Source organism: Xyrauchen texanus, chromosome 16 (assembly GCF_025860055.1).
Source record: "Xyrauchen texanus isolate HMW12.3.18 chromosome 16, RBS_HiC_50CHRs, whole genome shotgun sequence".
NCBI classification, from domain to species: domain Eukaryota; kingdom Metazoa; phylum Chordata; class Actinopteri; order Cypriniformes; family Catostomidae; genus Xyrauchen; species Xyrauchen texanus.
Window position 1 is genome coordinate 42,709,942 of NC_068291.1, and position 20,600 is coordinate 42,730,541.

At 40.0% G+C, this 20,600-nt stretch overlaps 1 protein-coding gene across 1 annotated transcript in view; it reads right to left on the reverse strand.

Annotated features, from left to right (window-relative positions):
• The window catches only part of LOC127657392 (kelch-like protein 29), a 172,303-nt gene that overhangs the window by 108,846 nt on the left and 42,857 nt on the right, over positions 1-20,600 (reverse strand). The window contains exons 3-5 of the mRNA XM_052146155.1: positions 19,453-19,791; positions 8,542-8,689; positions 6,562-7,056 (exon numbers count right to left, since the gene is read on the reverse strand). Of these exons, the coding sequence (XP_052002115.1) occupies positions 6,562-7,056; positions 8,542-8,689; positions 19,453-19,734 (925 nt within the window). The 5' untranslated portion in view covers positions 19,735-19,791. The remainder of the gene's footprint in view (positions 1-6,561; positions 7,057-8,541; positions 8,690-19,452; positions 19,792-20,600) is intronic.

Here is a 20,600-nt window from a genome sequence, read left to right on the forward strand (position 1 = left end):
AAATTATTGGCCTGCATCAAAGCAAAGTACACAACTAGGTGCCTGGGTAGCTCAGCAGGTATTGACGCTGACTACCACCCCTGGAGTCGTGAGTTCGAATCCAGGGCATGCTGAGTGACTCCAGCCAGGTCTCCTAAGCAACCAAATTGGCCCGGTTGCTAGGGAGGGTATATTCACATGGGGTAACCTCCTTGTGGTCATGATTAGTGTTCTCGCTCTCAACGGGGCACGTGGTGAGTTGTGCGTGGATCATGCAGAGTAGCATGAGCCTCCACATGCTGTGAGTCTCCGTGGTGTCATGCACAACGAGTCACGTGATAAGATGCACGGATTGACAGTCTCAGAAGTGGAGGCAACTGGGTTGACGTGAGTAACCACGCCACCACGAGGACCTACTAAGTAATGGGAATTGGGCATGCCAAATTGGGGAGGAAAAGGGGAAAAAAAAAGAAGGAGATTGCTGAAATCACTGGACTTGGGTTAAGAACAGTCCAATGCATTATTAAAACCTGGAAGGATAGTGGTGAACCGTCAGCTTTGTGGAAGAAATATGGTCGGAAAAACATCTCGAATGATCATGACCGGAGATTACTAAAATGCTTGGTGAAGTCACATTGTAAAAATCGACAGTAGAACTCATGGCTATGTTTAATAGTGAAAGTAAGAGCAGACAAGTTCTCGACCAAAACTTAATGCAACTCTGGATAGAAATAAAGGTTGTGATGTTGCATAAGGTTGTCGAAACAATGCTGTGACGAATGCGCGCCGTAATCAAAGCTAAAAGCGGTCCAGTGGAATATTAGAGTAAGCAAATCAAAGAAAACAATGCAAAGCAGATGCATTTTGGGCCCAACTGTATATCCAGTACATAATACTCTTTATTTTTATGGCACAGAATTTCCTTTGTGTTTACATTTGCATGCTTTAAAATGCATAAAAATGCTTCTGAATGGCTGAAGACTGTTATGGCCAGCCTCCATATAGCCATCCTCTGAACAAATCTATTCATCTGTTTCAGACTGCGATCCGTGGAGAGCTCTTGCCTCTCTTGGTGAAACTGAAAGAATGCTGAAGCTTGTGAAATGTGTCCTTGAGCACGCTCGCTGGTTGGGCACACAAACCGAGCGGGACAGAATACATGCATATAAACCAGAGCGCTATGAATGAGACTACTGTACAAAATGTCTTTTGTCACACACCACACTTTAGATGAATGAAAAGGGAAACACTAGGATGTAATATATCATTAGAAAGTATTCAAAATATTTTTCCTTATAGTATATTATAGGGCCAGTGGTAGCTCAGTGGTTAAGGCTCTGGGTTACTGACTGAAAGGTCGGGGGTTCAAGCCCCAGCACCATCTAGATACCACTGTTGGGCCCTTGAGCAAGGCCATTAACCCTATCTGCTCCAGGGGTGCTGTTTCATGGCTGACCCTGCGCTCTGACCCCAGCTTAGTTGGGAAATGCAAAAACAACTGCATTTCATTGGCTCTGTACCTGTACTCTGCACAATGACAATAAAGTTGAATCTTATTCTTAATTAAAAGTCACCATAAACTAAAAATGGACCACATGTACTTTCTTAATACATGTCTGTGGTCTTATTATGACGAATTATTAGTGTTATTCCAAAAAAGAAAAAAAAAAATCATCAAAAAATAATAACTTGCTCCACCTCTGAAAATACTCTCCTTTTTGGTTGACATCTCAAATCTATCGTACTTTTTCAACTCCTCCCTCCAACCACCTGACTCATTTCTGGTAACGCCCACTTTCATGATCCACTCCATCAAGTCCCGCCTCACATTAGTTTTTCTTGTTGAATAGAGTTTTTACTTTAGTAACAAATAAAACACAACAGGGCCTCGTTTTTACTTTTATGATTAGTTAATGTGGCAATTTTGGGTGGTGGTTTGAGAGTTTTTTGCTTGTTTATTATATGCTACTAGTTACAAATCAAAAAGGGAAATGTAAAATGCACACAGCAGTCATGAAGGGGTCTCAGGAGGTTAAAAAAGTCAAAAAGAAGGTACCCTAAAGGAATATTCTGGGTTAAGTTAAGCATTAATCAACAGCATTTGTTGCATAATATTTATTACCACACAAATGTATTTTAATTTGTTTAACCATCTCTTTAAAATTGGGTTACAGTGAGACACTTACAATGGAAGTGAATGGGGCCAATCCATAAACATAAAAATGCTCACTGTTTCAAAAGTATAGCCCCACAAGACGTAAACATGTGTGTTAACATGATTTTAGTGTGATAAAATGACTTACTAACCATATCTGTGTAAAGTTAAATTCAGTTATACAACGTTGTTGCCATGACGACGTAACACAGTAAACTCTAAAATGACTTTAAAACCACAATTTAAGAGCTCAAATAATACACACGTTTTTACAGAAGAATTATATGTACAGTAAGTGCTTTTATAAAATTATAAGCTTCACATTTCTGTTTAAACCCTCCAAAAAATGGCCCCTTCACTTCCATTGTAAGTGCCTCACTGTAACCTGGATTTTTGCTTCCTTTTTTTCCTCTAGTTGAAATAATTTTTGTGGTAATCATCATTATGTAATCATCACAAATGCTGTATATTGAGATTAAAATGATTTAATCTGGAATATTCCTTTAAAAGGCAACAACTGTATGTTACTACCTTGAATTAAAATAAAGCACTTGGAACAACAATACAATGGAAGTGAATGGGCCAAAAGTATAGCCACATGACATAAACATTAAATGCGCTGTCGTGATTTTGGTGTGATGAAATCACTTACAAACCTTATCTGTTTAAAGTAATATCCAATTTTACAACTTTACTGTCATGAAAAAATTGTAATATTGGATGCAAGTAAACCCTGTAATCTGTAAAACACTGTAACGCTGGAAAATCCCTGATTGTATCACACTAAAATCAAGTTAACATGTATAATGTTTACATCTTGCAGCTATTCTTTTGAAACAGTGTGCATTTTAATGTTTATAGACTGACCCCATTTTGCTTTTTATGAAATAAAAGAGGGACGGGCTGAAATCATATATATATATATAACATTATATTATGACCACCAAAACATTATGACCACCTGCCAAATATGCTGTTGGTCCTCCATGTGCCGCCAAAACTGCGCCAAACCCGCCAATTCATGGACTCTACAAGACCCCTGAAGGTGTCCTGTGGTATCTGGCACCAAGATATTAGCAGCAGATCCTTCAAGTCCTGTAACTTGCGAGGTGGAGCCACCGTGGATCAGAAAATTTGGTCCAGCACATCCCACATATGCTCCATCAGATTGAGATCTGGGGAATTTAGGCCAGGGCAACACTTTGAAGTCCTCATCATGTTCCTCAAACCATTCCCGAGCAATGTATGCAGTGTGGCAGGGCGCATTATCCTGCTGAAAGAGGCCAAGGCCTTCAGGGAATACCATTTCAATGAAGGGGTGTACCTGGTCTGCAACGATGTTTAGGTAGATGTCACGCCTCAAACTGATGTCCACATGAATGGCTGGACCCAGGGTTCCCTAGCAGAACATTTGCCCAGAGCATCACACTCCCTCCACCGGCTTGTCGTCTTCCCACAGTGCATCCTGTTGCCATCACTTCCTCAGGTAAACGGTGCACACGTACACGGCCGTCCATGTGATGTAAAAGTAAATGGGACTCATCGGACCAGGCGACCTTCTTCCACTGTTTCAAGGTCCAGTTCTGACGCTCGCGTGCCCGTTTTAGGCATGGGCACTCTGACCGGTCTGTGGCTACGCAGCCCCATACGCAGCACAGTGCGATGTGCTGTGTTGTGACACATTCCTCCAGTAACCATCAATAATTTTCTGTCACACAGTAGACCATCTGTCCATTCAGACCAGACGGGATAGCCTTCGTTGCCCTCGCTCATCGATGAGCCTTGGGCACCCAACATCCTATCACCGGTTTGTGGTTTGTTCATTTTTGGAACGGAGCATATATATGATCTTGATCAAGGACCTTTATAACAAACACATAATTACGGTTTAAGATGTCTTTTTAGTGCACGCGGTTGACCCGTTACATTAATGAGCACCCTGCGGTCATTTAGGAGCTTGAGTATAAAGCGTGTGTGAAACACCTCAAGCTAAAATCAATTTCAAGTGAATGCAAGCAGCCACACAAATAGCTGAAAACAGTCTTTGACCCAAATGGAAATGTTATGAGAGTCACAGACGAGAGGGTAATTCTAATTCAGTGAATAATAAACCTAGCAACAATAACGAATTGGGCAATAACGTAATCCATTTTTAATGATCAAATTCTCCAAATCCAGGAAGGTTTTTAACACAAGTCTTTTAAGTAGACTGGTAGGTTTAATAACCGATGCAATACATTTCATAACTTCCAATATGTACAAACAAACAAAGAGGATTATCGTTGCATAATTAGCAGATGTCAAGGATGTTTGCTCTCTAAAGCAATTATCATGCTTTCATGTCTATAAATTGACACCTTTCAACCTCAACATATCACTTTATATTTATCCATTTACACATATAGTGCATTTATAGAGCCTACTGTACATATACTGTAAATGTATGAGAATATATTACTGCCAAGCCATTATTTTCAACACCAGTTATTGAGGCTTCATCTATTTCAGATGGCAACTAAATGGCACAAACAAACAAACTGTGATTGGTCACTTCACATGGTCACTGTCGGTAAGTTGGCAGCTCTTGGCCATGCTGTAATGTGAACCAATCTATAAGTCGATAGTTATATCAAAAAGTCATCATACATTTTTCTGGTAAAAATAGCTTTACACAGAAACACATTAGTTGTGAATACCAAGGTGAATTATGTCAGGCTAGACATGTGAGAGTAATTAATAATGAGCCGTAATAATTACTGTTAATCTAATCTAATAAGCATCTATATTCAATGAACTACTCTTCGGCAATTTCTCAACATTCCTAGTAGCAATTACAAGCAGATAAATGGGCAGCAAACTCATCTCCATGTTCACTCCTCTTTAAAAGATTAATACTTCCTGTGATACGACATGACATTCAATTTAACAGGGAGGCAGTGGAACAAATTTTTCGCCTGTAGCTGATCAGAAAATCAGGGATTTGCCGGCAAAACACACAGAGAGCGCTTAAGGGCACAATATCACACAGTAATTACACAATACACTGCTTTCTTGTACAGCCGAACAGTTTATGCATACAGAGGCCCCAAAGGAGTATTTGGACACTTCAGCCACACTTACAAATGTATGAATGACTTTGCACTGAACATCAAAACCTCAAACTAAGTGGCAATTATTTTAAAGACATACAGCACCATTTTTTTAGAGTGTGAATTATTGCAAGTTGTGCATTCTATGACAAAAAAGATGTTGACGTATCATTGTTTTATATACTCTATGCAAGTATGTGAACGCAGATGCGGGCGCTTGACTAACATACTAACTAGCATAGGTACTCAAGGGGTGACAGAGTTACCTTCAAACAACTGTTCCCTTCAACTGGATGTGCCTTTACTCAGGTAAGCTGCTAAAAATGTATTGACTTTAACTTATTTGCTCAGCAATATTCTCTTCGAACTGTTTCTTCGTCATAACAGTTGTTGACTTGAAAGAGAAAACTCACCATAGAAGCTGACCTTTCACACTAATCTTACTATAGCGCCCCTTGTGGCAGCACTGAGAAAGCAACACGTCCTTGCGTTGTATTTGCGGTCTGACACATTTTGCAATGCAATTAATCGAGCTTGAGTAGCTAGAAGAGTCTGCGTTAATGCACTTGCATAGAGTATGCTTGTGCCTTTAGGGAACATTTTTGATGGTATTTTCATGGACGTGATTCACACTGTTTGACTTAAGCATCCAAATTGAATTATATGCAGAAATATTAAAAAAAAGAGAGTTGAGGAAAATGAGATCAACAGCAGTATGTATTTTGTAACTGTTGTCGAGGAATTTACGTCTAACGTCACTGAGTTTATGGTCCGTAATTTATCATTCTCAAGAAATTAGCTATGGTACATTAAACTCGCCTTTCTCTACTTTGTTGATATATGAAATAAAATCCATTTTACAGTGTATTTACATACTGTTAGGCTTTCATTTATATGGAAATTATTTTACCCATTTCAGAATCACCAACAATTTGTCAGAGCATCCACTGCTGCAAATCTATTTGATCACGTTCCATAAATCACAATAGTTCCTAAATGCTGCCGAATATCAAAGAGAAGCTAATACTAGAAATTCATAAAATCTTCATGAACTTCCATTGATTGGGTAGGAAAGGAAAGCAGAAAGAATGACAAAGGCGATCCACTGCACTCGTCTACTCTTGTAGGTGGTGATAAATGGTGTTTTTTATTGAAAGTGAAAACCAGAGAGCTAATAAATGCATTCAAAATCATCAAGTTATGCCAGCCGAAGATAGTGATTTTGCTGGAGAATAGGCAAAGGTAATTTCCTTACTACTGTTGCAACACAACATTATTATCTCAGCAAAAACTTTCCGAAGTGATTAGAATTCAATACCAAGCCATAGAATAATTTACCTTTAGGATGCAAAGGGTCGGTGAATTCGTATTTCCCCAATCCAACAGTTCTTAGCATCTGCAGGGCGTTGATGGTCTCTTGTGGGTTTTGCGAGTTTGGCTGTCCATTCGTCAACTGTCCATTGCTGGGCAGTGTCGAGGTGGTGGATTGCATCATGGTTTGGGTTATGTGGCCATTACCCACTAACGTGTGGACAGGGTGGGTGAGTTGGCAGATGCTAGGCATGGGCGGCAGGCTGCCGACAGAGAGGGGTTGGCTCTGAACGTTGAGCACCATGCTGGCCATCGGCTGTGAGGGTTGTTGAGGGAGCTGGTAGTGGGTGGGCAAATGTGGGTGAGGGGGGGCTAAAGATGTCTGGAGCGCAGGGGTCACGCCGATGATGGGTGCTTGGACGGTCACACACTGACTGTAGGCTGGTGCCTGTGGCATGGCATATGTGTGTGCCATCAGTCCAGGCTGGCTGACTGCAGTGGCGACCGGTGGCCACAGAGGAGCTGCAGAGAGAGATAAAACAGAGTTAATTTGAAGATACACAAACAAAACACAGTATTTAGCACAATTCATAGGATGAATGTATTTGTGCATAAAAAATGTAAAGTGCAATACATAGCTTTGTTTATGTTGTGTAAACATAACATGTCTGTCTGTCTGTCTATCTATCTGTCTGTCTAATCCATCCATCCATCCATCCATCCATCTATCTATCTATCTATCTATCTATCTATCTATCTATCTATCTATCTATCTATCTATCTATCTATCTATCTGGCTGTCTGTCTGTCTGTCTGTCTATCTAACTCTCTATCTTTCTATCTATCTGTCTGTCTGTCTGTCTATCTAGCGCTCTGTCTTTCTATCTATCTGTCTGTCTGTCTGTCTGTCTGTCTGTCTATCTAGCGCTCTGTCTTTCTATCTATCTATCTATCTATCTATCTATCTATCTATCTATCTATCTATCTATCTATCTATCTATCTATCTATCTGTCTGTCTGTCTGTCTGCCTGTCTATCTGTCTGTCTATCTAGCGCTCTGTCTTTCTATCTATCTATCTATCTATCTATCTATCTGTCTGTCTGTCTGTCTGTCTGTCTGTCTGTCTATCTATCTATCTATCTATCTATCTATCTATCTGTCTGTCTGTCTGTCTGCCTGTCTATCTGTCTGTCTATCTAGCGCTCTGTCTTTCTATCTATCTATCTATCTATCTATCTATCTATCTATCTATCTATCTATCTATCTATCTATCTATCTGGCTGTCTGTCTATCTATCTATCTGGCTGTCTGTCTGTCTGTCTGTCTATCTAACTCTCTATCTTTCTATCTATCTGTCTGTCTGTCTGTCTATCTAGCGCTCTGTCTTTCTATCTATCTATCTGTCTGTCTGTCTGTCTGTCTGTCTATCTAGCGCTCTGTCTTTCTATCTATCTATCTATCTATCTATCTATCTATCTATCTATCTATCTGTCTGTCTGTCTGTCTGTCTATCTGTCTGTCTATCTAGCGCTCTGTCTTTCTATCTATCTATCTATCTATCTATCTATCTGTCTTTCTATCTATCTATCTGTCTATCTATCTATCTATCTATCTGTCTGTCTGTCTGTCTGTCTATCTGTCTGTCTATCTAGCTCTCTATCTATCTATCTATCTATCTATCTATCTATCTATCTATCTATCTATCTATCTATCTATCTATCTATCTATCTATCTAAATGTCTGTCTGTCTGTCTAATCCATCCATCCCTCAACCCATACATCCTTCAATCTCTCTTTGATCTATACGCAAAAAGCAATCAAGCCATTACTACCATTAATTTTAAATACATTTTATATTAGCCTCTCTTTTTACATATAAAAGATTAAACAATAATAAATCAGTGATAAAGCAGATTAGGTGGGAGTACAGATAAAATCATCACGGAGCAAAAACTGATAGGAGCTGTGAGCTTAAGCTACTAAGTACTTTTCCTTCAATTTGTTACCTGTGATATCTTTCTCCCTCATCTGTTTGGCAGGCGGCTCATCCGTGTCCCAGGGCGTGGACTGGTTAATGGGCGTTTGTCCCCACCGGACACTATTAGCGAGAACCAGGCCCTGTGTCTGCGTGTCTGCCGATGGCTGCACAGAGACCTGCTATCAACAAGAACAATGTCTTGGGTAAACACACCAGCCTTTAATTACTGTCTACAGTCCCAATTACAGCCCATTTGCCAGACACTGGAACATCATTTTGCTTTGTTAATATTCCATTCCATTCGCTCTTTTAATTACGCGCTGTGCTAGATTAGAGACATCAATAATGCAGGAAAATCCAAGGTCATCTGACTGGGTGGAAAAAGTGAGATCTATATAGAGACCATTTTACTAATTAGTTCTTATCAGCCTTGCTCTGACTGTAAATCAAGAGGAAGGAAAAAACTTATTAATAACTTAACTGAAAATTGGCACTAAAATTAACCTGAAGTGGACCTCCAAAATAATTTTACATCAGAATCTCAAAGAACAGTTCATCCAGAAAATAAAAATATTGTTGATTTACTTAGTTTATTAATCTAACTTTGATTGATGAACATGTTTTTTTCTTTGTTGATGCATTTCCTCTTGAAAGTAGTAGTTAAATCTAATTAAATATAGACAATTTCACCCAATATGTGCATGTGTGGTCCATGTTTAGCAACATGCCAATGAATAGTGAATCGGGTTTCCTTTGCGTTTCGAATGATGTACAGAGTCGTTGCCTATGTAGAGTGTTTCAAATCAATTTCATTTAGGATGCTGCCTTAGAAGGCTGCTCCCTATGTAGGCAGTAGACAGCAAGGCAGCACACTAGGATTTCAATATTCATCTATTGTGTCTGAATGCAAAGGATGGATTTGATTATTACGCTTTTGTAGCATATTATTCTAGTCAGACAAAAAAATAGGTGTATAAAATGTTAAAAGCAGTGTTGGGTAAGTTTCACCAAAAAGTAGTCCACTACAAATGACTAATTACTTCTATAAATTGCAATCAAATACTTTACTGATTACTTAACTGCTAAAAAGTAACTACATTACTCTACTGTTAAGTTACTTTCTAAAACACTTTTACACTCAAAGAAAAGTGTATATTTCCGGCCATTCTCTCTCATCAACCAAAGTCGAGAGGGCGCTGCGTGAACTGTTGCTCTCGTGCACAATCATGAACACGCTCAGGAGATCAATGAATATGTTCACTAAATAATACATTAGATTTCAGTTTGTCATACAAGAACATTATCGTATGCTTTCATAACAATCATGAGACTCGTGGAATCATTTATTAGACTTCTGAATTATACTTTTGCGTTCTTTTGGAGCTTGAAGAGGTGGTCACCATAAACTGCCATTTATGACATCACTGAGCACAACATCAATGCACTAATTACGTCCCTTTGTATTAAGAACAAAAAAGAAAGTCATATAGGGTTATAACAACACAGGGGTGAGTAAACAATGACTGAATTTTCATTTTTGGGTGAACTATCCCTTTAATTATTGTTATCATGCATCTTTTTCGCCTCACCTTTGTAATCATTGACAATCACGTGTTCAGCCCAAAAATACTCTAGTATGTGGACACAAACACCTCAGTCGCTAATTTGTACCCTCTTCATGTAAAGTGTCATCTTCAGAGAGCAGTCCCTTTAAATGGCACACATTGGTTAATGTGTGAAGAGCTGTTAAACAATGACAGCATGGTTCTCCTCAAACCGTCCATCCAGTGATGTGTGCTCAGGATCTCTTCCTGCAGTCAAATAAGTCATCTTGTTTTGAGTGCATGGCTGTCTTGCATGCTCTTAATCCGCCAGGCATTGGGCAGTATCCCTGTCCGCCTCTCACAAAGCCAAATACAGCATCCACGCTGTCATGCTCTTGTTTGCTATTCCTATCTGGTCTGTCAACACAGAAGTCTTTTCCTCAGCCCGGCAGAGCTCAGCTCCTTCAGCCTGAGGAACCGAGAGTCAACACTGATCCATCATTTGTCAGGAGCCGTCTCTCTGTAAAGTAATCTTGCTTTTCCTTGTGGCTTTACATCATCTTGAAGAACCACTTCAGAGAGTGGGATCAACGGTGGACTCCTGCGGGCTCGCCGCTGATGGGAGTCGGGGCAATAGTGGTACTTAACCGAGGAAACATTTTCATTAAAGGAATAGTTAACTGAGAATGAAAATTCTGTCATAATTTACTCACCCTCATGTTGGAGGCTTAACTAATCGTTTAGCTGGAAAAACAATCTATAAAAACTAACATTAAATACACTAAAATACATTTTAATGTCTCCAGAACAAAAAAAGACCACAAAATAAGAAACACTGTATCAGTGGCGCCTGCAGTGGCGTATGGCCGTACGCGTGAGCGCTCTGACTGACCTGAGAAATATTTACTCTCAGAATATTTCACCAATCATGAAATGTGTCCCGTATTTCTGTTGGCGGTTTAAGGCCTTGTCCACACGAACACGTTTTTGTTTGTAAACGCATCTTTTCTCTCCGTTTTGGCCTTCCGTCCACTCTGAGACAACGTTTTTGTAATGCACTCCAAAGTGGATACACTTGTGTTTTCGTGTTGTCTGTGAAAATGGATATATTTGAAAATGATGATGTATTTGTTGTCATGTGACACAGTCATGTGATCTATCCAATCAAAACAATCAAGATGGCGGCCCGTGTTATAGCGGCACTGTAGTACATGATACTTACTTTGATAAATAAATGTTACTTTGTACAACCGTCACATTGCATTCCTTCAAAGGCGGAGGGACGTTTACTCGGAATTGGCGTGCGGCGACGGAACACGAGGACAATTGTGTTTCAAACCGTACATGCAACGGGGATTTTCCACATGCGCAGTGACACGATTTAAGTGTTTTCATACGTTTCAGTGTGGACGAGCAACTTTTGGTAAACGTTTGAAAATGCTAGTGTTGACGGAGAGCGTTTTGAAAGGAAAGCGCCGTTTTCAAATGAATGCGGATTAACGTAGACGTAGCCTAAGAGGACTAGGAATGCCCAATTTGCGAATGAATAATTCAGTTGAGTCGATTCTTTTCAGTGAATTGGCCAAACGGGCTTGCAAAACTATCGATTCGTGATTCAGTACAATTCGTTCGGAGCACTCTCTGAATAATCTGGAGTGGTTTCTCACACCGTAAAATATTATCTGAATATATACGAATACAGAGAACAAACAGCGCTGGATACAGTGGAAATTGACCTACAGTCAACTGAAACAAAAGGCTGTCTTTAAGAGAGGTACCTTTGAGAAACTTCAGCTAGTACTGTCACGTGAACAACCGAATGTCCTATTGCGTCAACCGAATGCCGTTTTTCAATCGTATTCCATGTAAACTAGATGGATGTATTTTGACAACTGCGTCTTGTTTAACTGTGTTTTTAGTATCTCTCATGGGAGCGCTACATTTTTAAAAGCTGTGTCAAGTTAAAAAGAACTTCAACTGAGACACCTGCGTTCTGCTCTATTCGTTGTGGTGCATTTCGCTTTTTAGTGCGAAAACGTGTCTGTCTGTTTCAATTGTTTGCAATGGGTGCACCAAATATTTTAAAAAGCCAGCAGAATGACGAGGTGCTTGCCGTTTTTTCTGGTCGCCGAGGGTTGAAAAATTTTCAGCTTTGGGTAAAACGCAGCGCTCATCACTGTCACGCCATCCAATCACAGTGGAGGAGGGGCGGGACAAATACCACACCGACCAATCATCCCATCCTACCAATCATCCCATCCTACTTGTATAACGACTGAGCAACAATGGAGGAGAAGTTTGCTGGTCTCCGAGTATTCATGTCTGTACAAGATGACATTCCTGGACTGCCACAATATTAATATGAAAAATAATACATGGAGGAACTTCAGACTTCCTTTCATCCAGAGCAAGTACTCTTCCTTGTACCGACATTTTTACATTCAGTACTTGTTGATAACATCTGTGAAATGAGGTACTTGCAACACATCACTTCCGCGGATATTCCATATCATAGCAATCAAAGAAAACGATATGCCACCAAAGCGCTCTCAAGCGCTCCAAGCTGGCCATTCTCAGAAGAGTGCCTGGCATTTTCAGCTGGCAAAAATGCTTTGGTGGACACACGGCCTTACTGGAAGAAATACTTTAGCCAAAAGTTACATGAATGCTTCTCATGCTACTAATTTCAAAGTCACCAGAATTATTTTGCAACAACAAGAAAAAATCTCCTGGTGGAGCATGCCCTCAGACCCCCCTACATATAAGGTTTATTAGGCAGATAAATCCTGCAGGCGCTCTTGCACAGTATATTTGAAACCTTTACAGCCTGTCTTCATTAAATATGAAAATGCCTGTAGACAGCGATGACACTGGATGGCCTCGTTGAGAAGCACTGCTGTAAAAGACAGAAGCTTTTCCTCCACACACTCCAGATCTGTCTCATGCCGAAGGTTCAAAGTGGGAACTCTTGGCCTTTAGTTTGTCCCTTTGGCCTCTAAGAAGAAGTAGCATTAAATAACCTTCAGGCTTGGACAGCTCTGCTCGGTCATTAAATTCTGCGTGCGTACAGCTTCGAATGATCCCTGTTTAGATTTTCGATTCCAAGGAGACATGCTTCTTAGAAGGGTCACAGCTTTACAGACCTGTGAGGGACACGGCTAAATCTATGTTCCTTGTTCTCTGATGTCTGGCTTCTTCCACAACAGAGAAGGGTTTAGCTTTTTTTGGTTCAGAGCTGAATTGAAAATGCCATATAAAGTCAAATTTGAATTCAGGATTCACAGTTGTAAAGTAGAATTAAAATAGAATATAGAGCAGCATTCATATAACTTCTGTAAGTGTAGTTTTCAGAATGAATTATCCATAAACATGTGATTATACAACATATAGACTATACTTTTAAATAGTTGATGATATTAATAATCAATGTTAAAAATGGAACAATAGGAATATACATTTTCATCTTTCATTTTATTGACCATTTTAATTTCTAAAAATGCTTAAATTTAAGTGGAAAATACATAATATATATATATATATATATTTATGATAATTTATATATACTGTATATATTTATACATTGGCGGCCAAAAGTTTGGAATAATGTACAGATTTAGCTGTTTTGGGAGGAAATTGGTACATTAATGTACTAAAGTGGCATTCATCTGATCACAATGTATAGTCAGGACGTTAATAACGTGAAAAATTACTATTACAATTTGATAAACGTCAGAACTTCTTAAACTACTTCAAAGAGTTCTCATCAAAAAATCCTCCGTGTGCAGCAATGACAGCTTTGCAGATTCTTGTTATTCTAGCGGTCAGTTTGTGCAGATACTCAGGTGACATTTCACCCCACACTTCCTGTAGCACTTGCCATAGATGTGACTGTCTTGTCGGGCACTTCTCACACACCTTACAGTCTATCTGATCCCACAAAAGCTCAATGGGGTGAAGATCCATAACACTCTTTTCCAATTATCTGTTGTCCAATGTCTGTGTTTCTTTGCCCACTCGAAACTTTTCTTTTTGTTTTTCTGTTTCAAAAGTGACTTTTTCTTTGTAATTCTTCCCATTTGTCCTCCTGAGTCTTCTCTTTACTGTTGTACATGAAACTGGTGTTGAGCGGGTAGAATTCAATGAAGCTGTCAGCGGAGGACATGTGAGGCGTCTATTTCTCAAACTAGAGACTCTGATGTACTTCTCCTCTTGTTTAGTTGTACATCTGGTCTTCCACATCTCTTTCTGTCCTTGTTAGAGACAGTTGTGCTTTGTCTTTGAAGACTGTAGTTACACCTTTGTATGATATCTGCAGTTTTTTTGGCAATTTCAAGCATCGTATAGCCTTCATTCCTCAAAACAATGATTGACTGATGATTGATTGACTTTCTTTTTTGCCATTTTTGACCTAATACTGACCTTAAGACATGCCAGTCTCTCAAAGACAACGTTAAGCTTCATTTAACGAACCAAACAGCTTTCAAGTGTGTTTAATATAACGGTGATTTTCTCATACCAAATGATCAATTTAGCACGATTACTCAAGGATAAGGTGTTGGAGTGATGCTGCTGTCTAGATTTGATAAAAAATGACTATATTATATATATACATAATATGTTTTATTCTTATATGTATATTTATTTATTTATTTAACAAACGAAAAAAATTCAAAAAGAAAGAGTGGTTCTGTGGCACTTTCAAAACATTGCTTTGATTGTTTGAGCATCCCAACCAGCCCGGCACAGCAACATTGTTTCAACCAATGGCGTGAGTTTGGGGAGGGACTATCTGGTTGCTGACCAATGGAAGACAAGGGAGAGTTCAGGTAACCCATTTGCAGTTTAAAAGCAATACTTATTTTTGAAATTTCCATTTGGTGACACTAGTGGCACTGTAATTACACTCTTCTGCTTCCAATTCTGAATTGAATCCAACACTATAAAAGAGTTGTCCCAATTTATACATCAATTCTCTGCACCGTTTGGCATTAACTGTAATATGAATATAAAGTGGCATCATTCAAAAGCTTGACAACGAGGCATTCAAATGATTGTATAATGATGAGAAAATATTTCCTTTGCAGACTCTTCATTTTCTCGTCTCCTTACCGTGAGAGATTGTGGAGTTCAAGGAGCGCTCTGTGTTTTGGCATGTACAGACGGCTCGTTTTGCATAATGCAGTTTCGCCAAATCTAAATGTGAGAGCTCTTAACTGACTAAATGAAACCTGCAGCAGAGCGGAGCTGCTGAAAGGGGTCAGGCTACAGATGCCTGAAATACTCAATAACCTCTCAAGCGTCTTGAGAGCGCTCCAGAAACACAAGACAGCCGTGGTTAAGAGGGAAAATTAAATGGGAGCATTGTGTGGGAGAGTATGCCTGTTTTAAATAGTGGTTGAAATTGTCATATTCCATGTTGTCTTTTGTTTTTGTGCTTTTATGTTGGAATTCTTGTTTAGTTTCCTGTTTCCTGTGTTAATTTTGTAGTCCTTGTAGTTTTATTCCTTGATTGATTTTCCCTGATTGTTTCCCCAGGTGTTCCTTGTTTTCCCTGTTTCCTTTGTCAGTTTTTGCATGCACTGTGCTAGGTTCCCTGTGTTTTTCGTTTCCTTTTATTCTGAGTTAGCTTGTTTATTTTTCAGGTTATTAAAGCTGCGTCACAGAAATGGCCCTCGCATGTTTGTATTCTCACTGTAACTCTCCTCTAAATCTGCTGAGAATGTGCGATGACATTCGCAAGTCTCCACAGAGAAGTTAGAGAATTACAGACTTCAAAATAAACAGCAATGACACGTTACTTAGTAATTTTTTGGCTGCATCCTAATTAGAACACAAGCTTTATTAAATACTATGCAAGATTACAATTAGTGTGCCAAAATCAAAGTAGAGCTTTACCGTTTATACTACGGTAGATTATCAGTGGAAAGAAATGGTCTGCGATATTTACCTTTGAAAGCGATGAAGAAACGTGGGGAGAGCGGGACATGACCCAAACAAGATGAGGAAGAACTCTTAATTAAGGACGGTAATGGAAGCGACGTTACATTGTTTACAATTGCCGAGCAACGTCGTAGTTTGATCCGCAGTTGCACGCTTGCGAATTTCCATTTTTAAAGCCTTCTGAATAACTGTATCTATTTATTTGAAGCTTGATGGATGAAAATCAACAGATATTGTTTTCTTTTCTTTGTTAAATAATGTAGGATGTGAAAGGTCATGTAAACTCTTTCAACGGTTTTCCTGGTGATAAACAGTTTGTCAAAAAACGGTCGGCACACGCAGCTTTTTGCCCATCACCCCAATTTCACATCTTATATCCGCCATTTTTACAGACTAATCCAATGTGTGCAAGTGTTGTGCACATGACTATTTACTTTCTGAGATAAAAAACAAATTTTAATCGCAATTAACTTTGAAAAGGCTGCGCTTTTGTCACCAATCCTGTTTGTGATATTCATGGACAGGATATCGAGGTGTAGTCGGGGTGGGGAAGGTGTGCGGTTTGATGGGCTTGGGATCTCATCGCTGCTTTTTGCAGATGATGTTGTCTTCATGTCATCATCGGTCCGTGACCTTCAGCTCTCACTGGATCGCTTGGCAGTCGAGTGTGAAGCGGCTGGGATGAGGATTAGCTCCTCTAAATCTGAGGCCATGGTTCTCAGCAGGAAACCGATGGAGTGCGTACTTCAGGTAGGGAAGGAGGTATTGCCCCAAGTGAAGGAGTTCAAGTACCTCGGGGTCTTGTTCACGAGTGAGGGGACAATGGAGCGGGAGGTTAGCCGGAGAATCTGGGCAGCGGGGGCGGTATTGCACTCGCTCTATCACACCGTTGTCACGAAAAGAGAGCTGAGCCGGAAGGCAAAGCTCTCGATCTACCGGTCAATTTTTGTTCCTACCCTCACCTGTGGTCATGAAGGCTGGGTCATGACCGAAAGAACTAGGTCATGAGTACAAGCGGATGAAATGGGCTTCCTCAGAAGGGTGGCGGGCTTCTCCCTTAGAGATAGGGTGAGGAGCTCAGTCATCCGTGAGGAGCTCGGAGTACAACCGCTGCTCCTTTGCGTCGAAAGGAGTCAGTTGAGGTGGTTTGGGCATCTGGTAAGGATGCCCTCTGGCTGCCTCCCTAGGGAGGTGTTTCAGGCACGTCCAGCTGGGAGGAGGCCTCGGGGAAGACCCAGGATTAGGTGGAGAGATTACATCTCCACACTGGCCTGGGAACACCTCGGGGTCCCCCAGTCAGAGCTGGTTAATGTGGCTCGGGATAGGGAAGTTTGGGGCCCCCTGCTGGAGCTGCTGCCCCCGCGACCCGACTTCGGATAAGCGGTTGAAGATGGATGGATGGATGGATGGATGGATAACTTTGAAAAATGATGCGATTCATCATGAAGGTTCTGCCCTACTCCAACCAGTGCTTGCAAATCACACAGAGCTGAATAAAAATGTCATAAACTAATGTCAAAATAATTGCTTGCGCGATCTCAAGTTAACAGAAAAACTAATTTAGACACTAAATTACACATCTGTGACGTCCATTGTTTAAAGAACCATATATTAATGCACAGTAATACCAGGAACATATGTACATTAAGAAAGTAAATGTGATACATTATAATTTCCTGTTGACATTAAAGCAAAACTCACATGTGTAAAGTTCAAAAGGAAATCTCTTAAAAACAGGTTAATTAAGGACAATACTGTGACTTGCTTTCTTAATAGCTGACAAAAATGGCGTGTGGTTGGACAAATGGACATCTTACCCACTTTAAAATCTACTGCTGGTGACCACATCAACTTTAAGAGCTTTGAGGCGTCATTACACACCATATGCGTTTGTTGTCTCTGCTTGTAGCCACAAAAACGAGAAGAAAGCAGCAGGCAATGGCAGATCTTAGGGTCAATTTCTTTGTCATCCATCATGAAAGGCCTACAGCCATATTGCCATACCCCCCACCCCCCAACCTCCATGCAATCTCTACAAGCCATCTCTGATAACAAATGGCGAGTCTGCTTATTGATCTGTGTCAAAAACTCCCGCTACCCCCTTTCATATTGCAGACGGGATGGGCTGGGGAGGTTCAGAGAATTATGTTAGATTTACAGGCGTCTACTAGAGGGAAAGGGTCAAATGCAATATACTTCTGCATCTTTGATTATATGTGTTGTATTTTGAGCAAAGTGTTCTTTATGTCTAAAGCGGCAGATTTTATTAACCAAAATATCGGCCTACTGGTTGCACACATGATTGTATTGTATTCGTGGAATCAATAGCACCCTGACCAGCAAATAACACAATGTCATTTGCTTGCATATTAAGTTATGAATCTCTCAGTGAAAAGATTGTATTTGGCATTGTGGCCTTTTTCTCTTGAACTCGTGAAACAAGCAGCTGTGCTTTTGAAGCTTGAGTCAAATGATTCAAAGGGTCAATTTGTAGCGTTCAGACTAATTCATTAACTGGTGTTGGGGAAATGTGCTCAAGAGGATGTGCTGCTGTATTTGCTGTTCTGTAATAATTAGAATTGACGCTGCGCTCTGCGCTTTGATTTCCATGTGACATTTCAGAGCATCGTTCCCCACTGGTGTTGATACACTAAACATCTGCCACTCAAATGGCAAGACATCATTCAATAATCTTGCAATTTAACAAATCGTTTTGCTTGAGATAGTCATTTTGCAGTAAGATTGTGTTTAGAAGAAAGATGGCTTTTGCTTTTCAGCGTGAGAGTGGAAAACTGTCTTTCGATCTCTTGCTGTTTCAACTGGTCGGCCAGATTTCAAACCCATTGGGAATTCATCGTGCCATCTGGTTTAAGAATGCATCATCTTTTGGCAACCAAACGATACATGCATTTCAAGTTTGCATTTTTTTTTCTTGCAGGAAAATGACCCAAAAATATTGATGACTCATCCTGCACTACACAGATGTTTGTCCAATCAAATGTTCTCTTGAACGAGGATGTCCCTCCCCCTGCAACTAACAGCAAATCATGTTTATGGCTGGGACACTAAAGCATTTAGAGCAGAACAGTTTAGTTCTGGAAGTAAATATATCATTAATTTCTTTTCATATGGGAATTGATTTTTACTATTACTTATAAACCTTTAAACACGGATGGTTATATGCTTCTGTTGAAGCCATCAGTCCCTATTATTTCAAAAGAATAAAAAAATTAATCATGTTTAATAGCTGAATTTGTGGTGAAGATGTACACTACTCATGATCCTAAAGAGAAACGATCCACCAATCAGAGAATTACTGTAAACAAAGTGCGCCAAAAGAGCTCTGCAGCAACCGCCCACTCCCATAATGCTCTGTAAATGACGCAATCGAGACGGCCTTACTGCACTCTCAAACTACTTATATATTCATATTAATCACAACATTTGTTCCTAACCTTCGATGTGGAGGTGGTGCAGATGGGCACTAATCGCTTGCAGGTCAGATCAGTGTTGGGTGCGCTGGTCGTCCCGGTGACTGGTGTGGGTAGCAGTGAGGGGATGACGGGCAGGGGGAGGAGCCCAGGACGATTGTTGCTGCTGTGAGTGACGGAAGAGGCGGGCGTAGAGATGCAGCCGTTAATGGTTCCGCCACAGCTGCTGTTGACGGCACAGCGTTCTCGCCGTTCCCACATGCTGCGGAAATCCCGCTCAAAACGCTGATGGTACCTCGACATCATGACAGAGCGGATCTGGAGAACAGCATGCACTAGTGCTCACGGGGAGCTGGAGACAACCTAATGGAAAAGACGAGACAAAACAACATGTATAAACATCTCGAACTATTGTGACAATTAAAACTGTTGAGGTTTAGAAATAAACATGGACATCAACTTCTGCTAGAGCTGTCAATATATTCAAATTGACCCTCCTATTGCATTCAGAATCTGCATACGTCTTTTGCATTTGTGGGTCAATTTTGACTGTGGAATTCAAGCTTATAAATCCCCCAATGCTTTCATTAATAGGTACTTAACTGTTCATACATGTAAAAATATGTTATTTTGGCAAGTTAAGTGACAAATATGCGACCTTCGGGGCATTTTTGTCTTTTTCATTTTAGTTTTTTTCGATCATTTTTGCTATGTTACTGGCAATGGCACAAATTTTGGCAAAGGTGTGTGTTTTGGGGGAATTTTTATATTTCAGCCTCAGTTCCTATAATACATCTATAATACACTGTGTACACAAAATAGTTACACTCCAGACCGTCAGGACAAAAATGTCCACATTGAAACCCATTGAAACGGCAATATTTCAACCCAGTGCCATTACATCATAAAATCATGAATTCTAGGATATTATGCTTTCATTCAGGAGCCCTGACATCAAAATTTAAATGTCTAATATTTTCCACCAGATGGTGCCATTTTTCTCATGTTTAGCCTGTGGAGCAAATACAAGCTTTTTTCCTATTTTCTGTTTGCTGTATTAAAGAGCACTGCAGGACAGTTGAATAAATGATGCAGTTAAAATTGTGTGGGTGTGTTGGTATGGCAGTTTTTTGACGCTTAGTACCTTTTTTTTTTAATCTGAAATTGCAAAA